The sequence below is a fragment of the Rhincodon typus genome, chromosome 10, assembly GCF_021869965.1.
Source record: "Rhincodon typus isolate 14 chromosome 10, sRhiTyp1.1, whole genome shotgun sequence".
Classification (NCBI taxonomy): domain Eukaryota; kingdom Metazoa; phylum Chordata; class Chondrichthyes; order Orectolobiformes; family Rhincodontidae; genus Rhincodon; species Rhincodon typus.
This window is the reverse complement of record NC_063341.1, coordinates 2,441,647-2,455,035: the sequence shown is the minus strand read 5'-3', so window position 1 is coordinate 2,455,035 and position 13,389 is coordinate 2,441,647. Positions and strand designations below refer to the sequence as shown.

The following is a 13,389-nucleotide window of genomic DNA, read 5'->3' as shown; positions in this document are numbered from 1 at the left end:
TCAAGGAGCATTTACATTGATGTTGTTTCAGGGCTGAACAGTGACCTGAATATTGACCTGAACTCAACCCAAAGAGAAAGGGACCAGCTGGAAAATGAGAAAATGAAAGGTAAAGGAGAAGGTAGGATTGTTGGTTAGTGATGGGGTTGATTGTTACCAGGAAATGAAAGGAAAGGACAGATTTTGTGAATGTCACAATGTGCTAAGGAACCATGAAAGTGCAGGGAAGCTTGATAAAAGAACAAACTTAGAGGCTTTGTGTCTTAATGCACAAAGCATTCAGAATAAGGTAAACAAAGCAGCAAATTGAGGTAAATGGACTTCCCAAGGACTTTAAACAAGTTAAATAGGGGGTGGGATCTGGAGAGGTGATTAAAGTTTCCAGAATAAGTAAAAGGACAGAGAGTATGGAAAGGGTCAGGAAACTAACTTGAGGAACAGCCGATAAGGGGACAACTATGAGAAGGAGGGCAGTCAATGCAGGACTGAGGGTGTTTTACTTAAATGTACACAGCATACAAAATGAGCTTGTTGTACAGATTGAAATTGGCAGCTACAATATTGTGGGTATCACAGAGACATGGCTGCAAGGGGATCAGGGCTGGGAACTAAATATCCAAGGGTACACGTCCTATTGAAAGGACAGGCAGATGGACAGAGAGGGCAGGTTTGCCTTGTCAGTAAGAAATTAAATTAAATTGATCGCAAGAGCTTTATAGCGTCAGAAAGCGTAGAATCTGTGGGGGTAGAGTTGAGGAACCACTAAGGATAAAAGACCTTGATGGGACTCCTGTACAGGCCTCGAAGCAGTAGTCAGGATGTGGGGTAGAAAATAAATCAGGAGATAGAAAAGCCATGGAAGAGAGGCAGTGTTACAATAATCATGGGGGATTTGAATATGCGATGGACAGGAAAAATCAGATTAGCAGCCGATCTCAAGAAAAGGAAGTTGTGGGTTGTTTACAAGATGGATTTTTTGGAGCAACTCGTGGTATAGCCCACTCGGGAAGAGGTAATTCTGGATTTGATAATGTTTAATGAGGCAGACCTGATTAGAGAGCTGAAGGTGAATGAACTGCCTCGGGGCAGTGACCATAATATGACAGGATTCTCCCCGCTGTTTGATAGGGAGAAGCTGGAATCTGGTGTAATAATAGGAGTTAATGTGCAAGTTAAACAGAGGAGAACCAATGGACATGATCGATTTGGATTTCCAGAAAGCCTTTGGCAAGTTACCACACATAAAGCTGCTGAATAAGATTAGTACCAATGGTGTTTGTGCACGGTACTGGCATGGATAGAGAGCGGGAATAAATGGATCTTTTTCAGGATGGCAGCCAGTGCCTAGTGGAGTTCCACAGGTGTCAATGTTAGGACTACAGCTAGTAATGTAAAAATTAATGATATATTAATGATCTGGGAAAAGGAGCTGAGGGCATAGTTGCTAAGTTTGCAGATGACACAAGGATCGGTGGAGGGACAGGTAGTGTTGAGGGCACAGGGAGGCTGCAGATGACTTGGACAGGCGAGGAGAATGGGCAAAGAAGTAGAAAATGAAATAAAATGTGGGAAAGTGTGACGTTGTGCACTTTGGTAGGAAGAATAGAGATGTAGTCTAGTTTCTAAACGGGGAAATGTGGAAACCTGAAGCAGAAAGGAACTCAGAAATCCTTGTTCAGGTTTTTCTTCAGGTTAACGTGCAGGTTCAATTGGCAGCTCCGAAGGCAAATATAGTGTTACCATTCATTGTGACAGAACTAGATTGCGAGAGCAGGGATGTACTGCTGAGGCTGTATAAGGCTCTGGTCAGACTGCATTTGAAATATTGTGAGCAGTTTGGGCTCCATACCTCAGGAAGGATGTGCTGGCATTGGAGGAGATTTCCAAGAATGAGCGAGGGGATGAAGGGTTTGTCATATGAGGAGGAGTCGAGGACTTGGAGTCTGTGCTTGAAAGGACATCAGGGGGTGGGGGGGGATCAGACTGTAATGTACAGAATACTGAGAGGCCTGGGTAGAGTGAATGTGGAGAAAATGTTTCCACGAGTCGGAGATACTCGGACGCAGGGGCACAGACTCAGAGTGAAAGAATGACCCTTTTGAACTGAGATGGCGAGGAATCTCTTCAGCCAAAGGCTGGTGAATGTGTGGAGCTCATTGCCGCAGAAGGTTATGGGTCAGTGAGTGTATTTAACACAGAGATACACAGGTTGATGATTGGAAGGGGGACAAAATGTTCTGGGGAGAAGGCAGGAAAAAGGGGTAGAGAAGCATATCAGCCATGATCAAATGGCACAGCAGACTTCATGGGCCGAATGGCCAAATTCTGCTCCTATGTCTTAAGGTCTCATGGTCTTCTGGAGAAATTCCCCAAAGCCCTGGAACACTGAAAGCACTGGATTGTGAGCCCTGCTCTAGCTATTTGTCATCAAAACTTTGCCAACAGATAACCAGGGAGTGGAGAGAGTGTTCATCCGGTTCCATGCGGGAACTTCAGGATGCTTCCCAGCTTCCTGTAATACCGTGAGTGCAGGAAGTGTGATCAGTGACAGCAGTTGGGGCTCCGGGTTTCGGAGCTTGAGCAGCAGCTGGTGTCCGTGAGGCTGAGAGCTCCGTGGAGAGCACGTTTCTAGATGTGGTCCCTCTGCAGCTTCAGAGTATGCAGGGAGAGAGGGAATGGGGGAGCAGCAGGCAGTCCAAAAGGACCAGGCAACTAGTACAGGAGTCCCCTGAGTGCATCCCACTCTCCAACCAGGATTCAGTTCAGAATCCTGATGGGAATGATGGTTCATCTGGGGAGTGCAGCCAGAGCCAAGCCCATGGTGCCATGGGTGGCTCAGATGTCCGGGGGTGGGGGTGTGGGGGCACAAGGAAGACTGGAAGAGCAATAGTGAGAGGGGATTCGAGAGCGAGGGCAATCGATAGGTATTTCTGCAGCTGCAGATGGGAATCCAGGATGGTGTGTTGTCTCCCTGGTGCCAGGGTCAAGGATGTCACTGAGCAGCTGCAGAGCACCCTGAGGGGAGAGGGGGAACAGTCAGCAGTCGTGGTCCACATCGGTCCCAGTGACAGAGGGAGAAAAGGGATATGGTCCTGCAGTCAGAATTTAGGGAGTTCTGGAGGGAATTAGCAGCAGGAGCTCAAAAGGAGGAATCTCCAGATTACTCCCAGTGAGGCGTTGTATTTTGGAAAAGCAAACCAGGGCAAGACTTATACAGTTAATGGTAGGGCCCTGTGGAGTGTTGCTGAACAAAGAGACCGAGGGGTGCAGGTGCAGTGTTCCTTGAAAGTGGAGTCGCAGGGAGACAGGGTGATGAAGAAGGTTTTTGGCACTCTTGCCTTTATTGGTCACTGTGTTGAGTATAAGGAGTTGGGACATTATGTTGCAGCTGTACAGGAGATTGGTGAGGCCACTTTTAGAATAATGTGAACAATTCTGATCTTCCTATTGGAAACATGTTGTTCAACTTAAGAGGGTTCACAAGGATGATGCTGGGACTGGAGAGTTTCAGGTACAGGGAGAGGTTGATTAGGCTGGAGCTTTTTTCCCTGGAGTATCAGAGGCTGAGAGGTGATCTTATAGAGGTTTATAAAAACAAATATCCAAGGTCTTTTCCTCAGGTAGGGGCACCCAAAACTAGAGGGCGTAGGTATAAGGTGAGAGGGGAAAAAATTCAAAGGGACTTGAGGGGTAACTTTGTCCCACAGAGGGTGGTGCGTGTATGAATGAAGCTTCCAGAGGAAGTTGGGGAGGCTGGTACAATTACAACATTTAAGCAACATTTGGATGGGGACATGAACAGGAAGGGTTTACAGGGATATGGGCCAAATGCTGGCAAATGGGACTAGACCAGTTCAGGATATCTGGTCAGTGTTGATGAGTTGGACCAAAAGGTCTGTTTCCATGCTGTACAGTTCTATGACTGTGAGAGGTTTGAAAGGCGGGGACTTTGTTCCCTGAAGTGTGGGAGGCTGATGGGTCACCTTATAGATCTTTATAAAATCATGAGGGGTACAGAAAATGTGAATAATTCAGGAAGGACGTGAATGTTTTGTAGAGAGGACAGAAAATATTCCCAAAGATGATTCCAGGGATGAGGGATGTCGGTTATAACGATAGATTGGAGAAATTGGGACTGTCTTCCTTGGAGAAGAGAAGGCTGAGAGGAGATTTGATTGAGGAATTCAAAATCAGGAGGGGTCTGGACAGAGTAAACAGGGAGAAAATGTTCCCCCTTGTGAAAGAATCGAGAGGGAGAGGTCACAGGTTGAAAATAATTGGTAAAAGCAGCTAATGTGAGATGAGGAAAAACATATTCAGCCAGCGAGTGGTTAAGGTGTGGGATGCAATGCCTGAGAGTGTGATGGAGGCAGCTTCAATTGAAACATTCCGAAGGGAATGAGACTGTTATTTGAAAAGGAACAATGTGCAGGGTGACAGGGAGAAGGCAGGAGAATGACACTCAGTGAATTGCTCATTTGGAGAGCCGGTCCAGACAGGATGGGCGGAATGGCCTCCCTGTGCACTGTAACAATTCAGTGAGTGTGTGATTGAGCGGAGTTAAAGCTGGGGGAGGTGGGAGCTCGGTGTCTCACTGTGCTGCTGCTGCTGCTGCTGGGGTCAGTGAGATCAGAGACTGGGACAGGGAGCCAGAGCTCACATCAAACTCTGTCCGTGTCCGTCACACTGAGACTGGCAGGAGGCTACTCACTGATTTCACTCCATGCTGCAGGAATGTGCAAACGGACACAGCTCCTCCACACGGTGAGTAAAACTTACTGACTTATATCCTGCTGCTTAAAGGGAGCAATTGAACGAAAGAAATACAGCTGGGCCCTCTGTTAGACACAGTGCTCCTCAATCAACCATTTCATTCACTGCAGCTCCCCACTAAAAACAATTCAGCGTTTGTGTTTTAGAAAGTTTCAGTATGGAAAGGGTTAATAACGGAGGATTGAGGTTTACTCACTCAGTCTGAGCTTGGTTCCTGGACCGAATGTCATGGAGTGCGATATGCTTTCTGTGGGTAATTATCAGCAACATCCTCATTCTGAACGTTGCTGATTGTCAGGGTGAAACTACCGATGAATCGCTCAGAGACTCCTGTGAATCGAGTTGTTGCATCGTAGATCAGGAGAGAGGGTTTCTGTCCTTCTCGCCGCTGGTACCAAGCAAGGTAGCTGCTAATAGATTGACTGGCCGTACAGGTGATGGTTGAGGTCTGGCCCAGTCCCACTGACAGCACCGGGGGAGACTGGTTCATGATGATGTCCCCACTGATACCTGAGGGGTCAGAGAGAAACACAGTGAAGTCAGAACTGTCACAGAAAGAGCCTGTCAAATGAGAGATTGTTGGAGACACTGAGCATTCCTTTCAGAAATTCACCAAAGATCCTCAGACTGCACCTTCCAAACCCACAATGTCCTCCATCTAGAAGGACAAGGGCAGCAGATACATTGGAACACCATCAACTGCAAGTTCCTCTCCAAACCGCTCTCCATCCTGACTTGGAAATATATCGCCATTCCTTCACTGTCACTGGGTCAATATCACGGAATTCCCTCCCTAACAGCACTGTGGGTCAAGCTACAGCATATGGGCTTTCGCGTTTCAAGAAGGCAGCTGACCACCGTATTCTCAAGGAGCGACTAGGGTCGGGTAAAAAATGCTGGCCCAGCCAGTCATGCCCAAGTGCTACAAGAGAATATACAAAAAAATGAAGTGTCTCTCAGGAGGGGAGAGGGAATAATGAGGGTCCTGAGCTCCATTTCCCAGTGCAGGCATTTGGTCTCCCAATGAATGAATAAGATGTCAATTTGGAGCCCAGGTTAGGGGCAGTCTCGTGCTGTGGACACATGTCTACAAGAGGGAATTCGAGATGGAGCTGAAAAGAAAAGATTTGCTGGGTTATGGGGATAGAGAGGGGCAGTGGGGCCAATTGTGTCACTCACAGGCATAACGTGTTGAATGGCCTCCTCCTGTGCTGTCAGTAACAAACATCCAGCTGCTCCGAGCTCCTTCTTTCACTTCCTCTGTTGGTGAAGTTTCAACCTTGCAATCTGACAGGCTTTGCAGTTTTTTTTACACTGGGGCTTTCTGCTGTGGTCAGAATCTCTAATAATGTGTCCAATCAGTGACAATCACAGCAGCTAAGAGCAGTCAGGACTGAGGAGCCAGGCTCACTGGGAAACACATTGGGAAGATCAAAGCCATCCTCTTCAACTCCTGGTACAAACTCCATGCCTCTCCCTGAGTACTGTCTGCTACTCAACCAGACTCTTTACAATCTTGGCCTCATCTTTGAGGATGATCTGAGCTCCACATCCTCCACATCACAAAGATCAGCCACTGAAAATCTCAGCTGTGTCTTTGTGACTCCAAACATGACCATTCCAATGTTGTCCTGGCCCACATCACAGCCACCGCCCTCCGTAAACTTCAGCTCATCCCAAACTCTGATGCCCATATCTGAACTCGCACCAAGTCCCATTCCCTCATACCCGCCACCGCCACCACCACCCCCACCCTGTGCGCACTGACCTACATTGGCTCTTGGTCCAGTAACAGCCCGATTTTCAAATTCTCATCCTTGTTCTCAAACCCCTTCCTGTCCTCCACCCTCCCAATTTCTGTAACCTCCTCCAAGCCGCCTCACTCAATGTGGTCAGCAATCTTAGATATATGGCTCTCTATTCCTTCATCTAATTCATTGACAATTATCATGAAAAGCTGAGGTGCCAGTGCAGATGTCGGACCCTTTTTAAATCCATGCTGACTCTGTCTGAACAGCTCATATTTGTCACTCATTCTGTCCCTGAAAAAAGATTCAATCAATTCCCGACAACAGTCATTCACCAGAGATGTTCACTGTAAATGAGGTTAGTAAACAGCTAGCACTGACACAAGGGGTTGAACAGCCTCCTCCTGTGCTGGAGCCTTCTCTGTCTCCTTGACTGAAATATTTTACAGATTTAACGTGAAAGACCAGCAGGAAATTTAAGAATACAAATGAAAAATTCATTAAGTGCAGCATCTCATTTTTATCTAAATTAAACTTCATCTACCACTCCTTGGCCCATTGGCCCATCTGATCAAGATCTCATTGTACTCTGAGGTAATCTTCTTTGCTGTCCATTATACCTCCAATTTTCATGTCATCTGCCAAATTGCTAACAATACCTCTTATGTTCTCATCCAAATCATTCATATAAATAAATGACAAAAAGCAGTGGACTCAGCACCAATCCTTGTGGCACACCGCTGGTCACTGGCCTCCTGTCTGAAAAGCAACACTCCACCATCACCCTCTGTCTTTTACCCTTGAGCCAGTTCTGTTTCCAAATAGCTGGTTCTCCCTGTATTCTGTGTAATTTAACCTTGCTAACCAGTCTACCATATAGGTCATAGACCATATAGATCACATCCACTGCTCTGCCGTCATCGTTACTTCTTCAAAAAACTCAATCAAATTAGTGAGACACGATTTCCCACACACAATGCCATGTTGACTCCCCCAATCAATCCTTGCCTTTCCGAGTACATGTAAATCTTGTCCCTCAGGATTCCCTCCAAAAACTTGTCCACCACCGATTTCTGGCTCACCAGTCTATAGTTCCCTGGCTTATCCATACCCACCTTTCTTTATTAGTGACACAACGTTAGCCAAACTCCAGTCTTCTGGCACCTCACCAGTGGCTACTGATGGTACAAATATCTCAGCAAGGGGCCCAGAAATCACTTCCCTAGCTTCCCACAGAGTTCTAGGGTACACCTGATCAGGTCCTGGTGATTTATCCACCTTTATGCGTTATAAGACTTTCAGCACCTTCTCCTCCATGATATGGACATTTTTCAAGATGTCACTATTTCTTTCCCCACGTTCTCTATCTTCCATATCCTTCTCCACTATAAACACAGATGCAAAATACTCATTTAAAATTTCCCCATCTCATGCGGTTCCACGCATAGGTGACCTTGCAGATCTTTAAGGGGCCCTATTCACTCTCTCGTTACCCTTTTATCCTAAATGTATTTGTAGAATCCCTTTGGATTTTCCTTAACCCTATTTGCCAAAGCTATCTCATGTCCCCTTTTTGCCCTCCTAATTTCCCTCTTAAGTATACTCCTACTGCCTTTATACTCTTCCAGGGATTCACTCAACCCCTGCTGTCCTTGTCTGACATTTGCTTCCTTCTTTTTCTTGACCAAAACCTGAATTTCTCTCGTTATCTAGCATTCTCTACACCTACCAGCCCTGCCCTTCACCCTAACAGGAACATACAGTCTCCGGACTCTCGTTATCCAATTTTTGAATGCTTCCCATTTTCCAGCCGTCCCTTTATGTATGAATATCCACCCCCAATTCATTTTTGAAAGTTCTTGCCTAATGCCTTCAAAGTTGGCCTTCGTCGAATTTAGAACCTTAGGTCATAGATCCAGCCTATCCTTTTCCATTACTATTTTAAAACTAATAGAATTATGGTCACTGGCCCCCAAGTGCTCCCCCACTGACACTTCAGTCACCTACCCTGCCTTATTTCCCGAGAGTAGGTCAAGTTTTGCATCTTCTCTAGTAGGTATGTCCACATACTGAATCAGAAAATTTTCTTGTACACAGTTAAATTCCTCTCCATCCAAGCCCTTACCACTGTGGCAGTCCCAGTCTAGGTTTGGAAATTTAAAATCCCCCAACATTACCACCCTATTATTCTCACAAACAACTGAGACTTCCTTACAAATTTGTTTCTCAATTTCCTGTTGACTACTGGGGGTCTATGGTACAATCCCAATAAAGTAATCATCCCTTTCTTATTTCTCAGTTCCACCCAAGTAACTTCCCTGGACGCATTCCCAGGAATATCCTCCCTAAGTACAGCAGTAATGTTATCCTTAATCAAAAGCGTCACTCCTCGTCCTCTCTTGCTCCCCTTTCTATCTTTTCCGTAGCATCCATACCCTGGAACATTAAGCTGCCAGTCCTGTCCATCCCTGAGCCATGTTTCTGTAGTTGCCATGATATCCCAGTCCCATGTTCCCAACCGTGCCCTGAGTTCATGTGCCTTACCTTTTAGGCTTCTTGCATTGAAATAAATGCAGTTTAATTTATCAGTCCTACCTTGTGCTCTGCCTTGTTCCTGCCTGCCCTGACTGTTTGACTTACTCCTTTTCCCAACTGTATCAATCTCAGCCTGCTCTCTTTCCTCACTATGTCCCTGGGTCCCACCCACCCACCTTACTCATTTGAATCCTGCACTACCTTTCTCCTCCTCTTATCTTTCCTGGAGGTCACCCATCTACCTGACTGTATCTTCAGTTTATCTACCTTCCTGCAACTGCCATCCATCACACCCCTTAGCTCCTGTAAATTCCTCATTGCCTCTAACTGCTGATCTAACCAATCCATGTGATTCGTTAGGATTTGCAACCAAGCACACTTCCTGCAGACATAATCATCTGCAACATGGAAACTCTCCCTAATCTCCCACATCCAACAGGAGGAGCACATCACTCTACTAAAGGCCATCTTTGCACCTTAACAATCTACAGACCCAGAAAATAGCACAGTCTTACTGCTCAAAAAACACTGCTCCAGGCTAACTTAGCAATTATGTTTTATATTTTTAAAGTTGAATCAAGAGACAGATCTCAATAAAAATACACAATCAAAAAGAAACCACTCTACTCACTATTGTAGATTTATAAAAAAAAAGTAGCCACTTAGCTGCTCTCCTGCTGTGATCTCCCCACATATGTTCTCCACGGTCACCTGTGAATTTTGCTGTTTGTTTATTTTTCTTAGATAATCTCCGATGTCCAGAGGTACTAGAAATCAAAAAGCAGAAGCAGTAGCTGTGAAGGTTCACTGCTGGGTCAGACAGCAGCGTAGGTTTCTTTCTGTGTTGATTCACTTCCCACCACAAGGTCACTGCCTTTGTCTTCTTTTCTTTTTTAAAGTGCTGTTGTTTTGATCTTTTTTCCCAAAGTTCCAAAACAATGCAACAGCTTTTAAAAAAATAATTACTGCTCCTAGAATTCGAGGAAATGAGCTCCAACATTGAAAATACCTCAAAAAACAAGCAGTCTGACAGCCACAATTTTTCCTGTCCTTTGTCTTGGACTACCTCATTAAATGGTTTGTCATAAAGTAGTTGACATAGATTATAATTTGAAGTTAATGTCAGACACCATTCCGGCTGGAAAAATCTGAAAAATATGAAAACTCTGTTTGACCTCAGGTTCATTAACCCTGTGAGGTGGAGGCTTACGGATAGGCAGGAAAATGCAGCAATGATGACAAATGGGCCTGTTCACCTGCTGGTAAGGCATTGAGCAAAAGCATGACCAAAGAATTCACTGACCAATGGGAACAGGCCTGTGAGCAAAACAGCTGGAAGCTCATCAAGTCTCAATGCTGACAATCCTTCAGGCATCATGACCGTTATGACTGATGAGAAAAACAGAAAGCAAGCCCTGAATGTGATTTGTATGGCCTGGCATCTAAAGTTAAGCACTCAGTGCAGTTCACCAGCATTTAGTTCAGCATTAGCTTCCTGATAAGCGTCCAGTTTCACATTGCAAGGATACACAAATCATTCATTGTGCCTCACACTGTTGAAGAGTGACTTTGAGAGTGATTTTTAACTCACAAAACTCATTTTAAAAGGCATAACAAGCCTGAAAATAGAGTTCTTGGACAATAGAAACAAAAACAGAAATTGCCAGAAAGACTCCGCAGGCCTGGCAGCATCCATGGAGAGAAAGAATTCAGTTCTAAAGATACGAAACGCTAACTCTGCTTTCTCTCCACAGATGCTGACTTTTTCCAGATATTTCTGATTTTGTTCCTGATTTCCAGCATCTGCAGTTCTTTAGGGTTTGTTCCCTTGGGCAATATGAGATTGGTGTCAGAGCTAATTTCATATATACTGTCAACCCTTTTATATGCACACTTTCACCAGCGTGACACTGTGTAACAAGCATGGACATTGTCATTGTTCCATTCTATAACTTGGAGCTGCTGAGGCTAATTGAAGTGCTTGCATCCACTACAGCTAAGGTAAGTCAACTCAGTAGAAAATTGGAATTGGACCCAGGCACTGGTGCAGTACCACCTTCTCAAGAGCACTGAGGGACCAGCAACAAATGTTCGCTCAGCAGTTACGTCTACATCCCATGAGTGAACTTTATAAAAATAAAACCTTCTTCCTGACTGTGCTACAGGGAACAGGCTTATCAGCGATCAACTTTCCAGTTTATGGAACAGTTGTCGACCTTTTGTTGTTAGGTTGGTCATTCAGAATCCCTGAAGGAATTTCGTGAAGGCTGAAAACCATGACAAAGATTTAGCAACTTCACCTTTCTTCATGTTTGCTTCGGATGCTGCAAACAATAGATGTAGCAAACTCATATCACCAGAGAAGCTCAAGTTTCACATTTATAACAGCTTTTAGCACATCTTGATGATTTGCATGAATTAATGAGATGGCTGAGTTTAAAGTGCTACAGTATATTTGCAAACATTCACACCGTTTTTCCTTAACTTCAGATTTAATCATTTTCACATCAACTTTCTCCGCTTCCCTCTGCCTGGAAGACAGTGATGCTTAGCTACATAGCCAGCTAATAGTGACTAGGATTTCCCTCTGATGTCTTGTTGAACTAGTCAGTATTTTTGTGTGGACTTGACAGCGGGTTTCATTGAGTTAGTGGACCTTTGACTTTAATGAAACGTATTGGAGCCATGACTGGTAAGGCCACACAATGATTGTTAATAAAATTTACTGATGTACATTTGATTCTTTCTATTTGTCACTATTCATCGAGGCTAGAGGTAGAAATAGGAATACATCTGTAGGGCAAGGGCCATTCTTGCATTGTGACAGTCATCACCTTTTCCTTCAAAAAAGTTTGTCTATTAACTGATGTTATTGAGTTACCTGGTTCACTTGAAGCGTTCCCTGACCAGCCAACACTACAGATCATTAAAGCTTCATTCTGCTAAATTTTCATTTCAAGACTTTACCCGTACAATATTTTAATAGTCCGAAGTCATTTTTTATGAGGTGGTGCCCTTCCCAATGGGATTGAAACAGGCTGGGGTTGTTGAAGTGGAAAGGCGGAGCGTTGTAGCTGTCCTAGTGGCTGTAAGTGCAATTCCATTTGTATTGGCATGAAAGAGACAGAACACTGATCTTCTTGGGACTGGCTCTGGTATATGGCATGAAAAAGCTGTATAAAACCAGCACAGATTTACTTATATCTGTCACAAATAGCCACAGTGTAGTATATACATACAACCATTTGAAGTTGGATTATTTTTATCTTAAGTAATTATTTGAATTAAGCAAAGTAGGAATGGGATGGAATTTACAGCACAGAAAAAAGGCCATTCTATCCCAATGGTCTGACTTGGACCAACTTAACTTCATCTAACCCTATCTGCATACCTTCCTACTTTTTTCTCCCTCCTATACTTCTCTCGCTTCCCCTTAAATCTCTCAAATTTAGTTACTACTGTGACACCTTGTGGTAGAAAATTCCATATTCTACCAATTTCAAGTGCAGAATTTTGTGTCATATTCCCTACTGGATTTATTTGTGACTATGACAGTCACTATGCTGTTAGTTTCAGACTCTTTCCAATGATAGAAAGAAGTGGAATTTTAGAAGATTTAATGTAAGCAACTAAGGGGTGTAGATGGGAAACAGGCAATTATATGGAAGTGAAGTTGCTGATTACTTTTGTTTCCAGGATTTCTACTTCTTTAGTCCCACTTTTGTAATGTTTCCCACTCCCATTCTCAGTGCAATACTGCAAGATTCTCAGATAAAGAGTAAAGACCATTTCAACAAATTGCCTCAATTTAAAAGGAAACTTTTTTTTACCATGTATTTTTCTGCTTTGTAATGCAGAAGTCTTTTGTCCATAGGATGGAAAGCATACATGCCAATGAATTACTTTAAAAAGATTGGCAATGGCAACAAAAAGTACAACTTGAAAGCAGCTCTGTATCAATCCTCTGAAGAAGGTTATTATTTCAACGCAACTGTATAAGTGAAAGTCCTTTTTAAATTGGATTGCAATGTACATGACATGAGAAAAAACAGTAGTTACACTGGGAGTGCAGTCAGGCATGGGCTTGTTATTTGTATTTTTGAAGAGGGAACTGATCATGCGATATTTGTCTCTCTGGATTTTTTTGACAATTTGTTTTGAGTACATTTTCCAGTACCCTCAACATATTTGTAACATGTTTTTACATGTTTTCAGGACAATGAGCCTCATTTACTTTCCCCTTGCAGAATATATAGTTGGCGACCTAACACAAAGGGTAGGCAAAGACCACAACAATGGACCCACAGACAGAAATTGAGTGAATGACCAGTTG

The 13,389-nt window shown here is 44.0% G+C and overlaps 1 gene segment (V, D, J or C); it reads right to left on the bottom strand.

Moving 5' to 3' along the window:
* Positions 1-13,389, bottom strand: part of LOC109910611 — a 109,231-nt gene that overhangs the window by 84,224 nt on the left and 11,618 nt on the right. The window contains 1 exon segment of the C gene segment in view: positions 4,970-5,283. Within this exon segment, the coding sequence occupies positions 4,970-5,003 (34 nt within the window).